Source organism: Arachis ipaensis, chromosome B03 (assembly GCF_000816755.2).
Source record: "Arachis ipaensis cultivar K30076 chromosome B03, Araip1.1, whole genome shotgun sequence".
NCBI classification, from domain to species: Eukaryota; Viridiplantae; Streptophyta; class Magnoliopsida; order Fabales; family Fabaceae; genus Arachis; species Arachis ipaensis.
The window spans coordinates 132,598,868-132,601,019 of record NC_029787.2 but is presented as its reverse complement, the minus strand read 5'-3'; the positions used below and the strand labels follow the sequence as shown (position 1 = coordinate 132,601,019).

Sequence of the window (2,152 nt, the reverse complement as noted above, 5' to 3'; positions counted from 1 at the left end):
CTATTCTCTTGAATCCACACGATTAAACTGCTTGATACGAGGGCACCAATGTTGATAGAAAAGTAAAACCAGTTGAAAAAGGATCCCTTTTTAATCCTTTCTTGGGAATCAGTATCATCAAACTGATCTGCCCCAAAAGAAGATACACATGGTTTTATTCCACCAGTCCCAAGTGCAATCATGTAGAGACCAAAGAAGAACACAGCATATTGGGAAGGAGTAGCTGAAGGGCATATCGAACCCACACACTCAGCAGGCTTCAATGCTGGGACAGAAGCAGAGAGAGTCAATGTACACATCCCCTGCATGAAACAAAGATAAGAGATTACAACATGCAATGATAATTGAAAAAGGAAGCATGTAGAAGCAACTCATCCAAGGAAAACAAATTATGCCAAAGGATACCAAAAGGTCGATATAAACACCATATTTCCTGTTACCTATAGCTTCCCGAAAGCAAGGATGAATGATGAACTTAAGCACTATAGTCAGTGTTCAAGTGGAATCCCTTTTACCGTATAGAAGGGGAATAATTTCCACAAACTTTGTTATCCTTCACCATTTTCCAATCATTTACTAAAACATGTCTAAAAAGGATTCATATTTCACATAGAAACAAGACCTGGATGTAATCCAATGACATCACATCACAATTACAAATTTCATTATGTAAAAAAAAGAAAAAAGAAAAAAAAAAAAAACCGTAAAAAAAAATCGGAGGAGCCTACCGAAGATGAGGCCATTATGGCTCGCCTTTACGGTGGAATATTAATTGATTAAAGAGAACAAAGCTATATTGGTTTGTAATTACAATGAAGTAAATCATGGAGAAACCAGCAATTGTCCAGTATCTTCCCCAATAAGCATCAGCCAGAACAGCTCCAATGAGAGGTGTAAGATAACAAGTGCCTTGCCAGGTGGTGACATTTCTTGCAGCAGAGACATTTCCTTCATGTAGTTTGGTGGTAAGGTAGGTAACAAGATTTGTTGCAATGCCATAGTAAGCCAAACGTTCACAGCACTCGTTGCCTGTAATCCATATTACATAGATATAGAATGAACAAAATAGATTATGCAATGCATAAGAAAATAAATGAAAAAAAGAATGTTTACCTAAGATAAATGGGCAAGCTCTCCAATTGCCAGTATTCTCCTTAAGTACAGGCCTCCCTTTAAAGTCAACTGAGCCATCTCCAGTGTATCTTCTGCTCTCTTCATCCTTCAGATATGAAATAAACAGTTAGAAGTTATAACCTCACAAGTCACAACATAAAACCACTTTCTAGTACAACACTCACCGACAAAAAGGAAAAAGAAAAGATATAGTGACGTGACCTAAGCACTGTTTTGGATACTACCAAACTGCAGACAAAAGAAAACATAGTACCTCTGGTTTTCGTTAATAGTTCTTAATTTCTTATCCTTAATTCCTCTTCACAAACATGAAGTATATCGATATTTTAGATCTGGAATGTAAAGCAGGTCAACTCATCACACCGATCAAAATGAACACTAATAAACAGAGAAGGGATTTTCAGCAAAGCCAATCCTAATGATTTAACAATCAACATCACAAAATATTAAAAGCAACCAGGATCCTCATTAACTCTTTTGCACTCACAATCTCAAATTTCCTTAAAACAAACCTCAACAACAAGAATTTAAAGAAAAAAACCCTTTTTTTTTTTTTTTTTTTTGAGAATCTAGGCCAAGTCAAACTCCATTTACAAGCTAAATGATCCATTAAGAAACCTAAAAAATTAATGATGCAACTTCAAGTTCCCATGTTTAGTCAGAATACGTGGTATTTTGGGGGGAAAGATAGAGAAAGGAAGAACCTGAAGAAGACCCTGTTCCACAAGCGACGAATCATCATCTACAGAACCCATATCTGGTTGAGAAGAAGCCTCTTTCTGCTCCTTCTATCTCTCTCCTTCACAGTTCAGCCCTCTTTCCTTGGAGGACAGAGAATGAGAATACAGAGAGCAAATCCTTAATTCTTATGGATGAGGAAATAACCGAATGACCTCGGAATGCTAAAAAACGCCGAATTTGTTTTCTTATTATTGGAAATGGGGTGTGTCAGACACACACCACAGAAAGAGAGAAAAATCGAACGATTGATGAAAGCAAGTTGGATAAATGATAATGA

The 2,152-nt window shown here is 36.7% G+C and overlaps 1 protein-coding gene across 1 annotated transcript in view; it reads right to left on the bottom strand.

The window, feature by feature from the left end:
* Positions 1 to 2,152, bottom strand: part of LOC107632109 (protein NRT1/ PTR FAMILY 8.3) — a gene marked incomplete at its 5' end in the record, with an annotated part of 11,633 nt that extends 9,481 nt beyond the window's left edge. Inside the window, 1 exon segment of the mRNA XM_021119956.1 lies at positions 1,839 to 2,152. Within this exon segment, the coding sequence (XP_020975615.1) occupies positions 1,839 to 1,889 (51 nt within the window).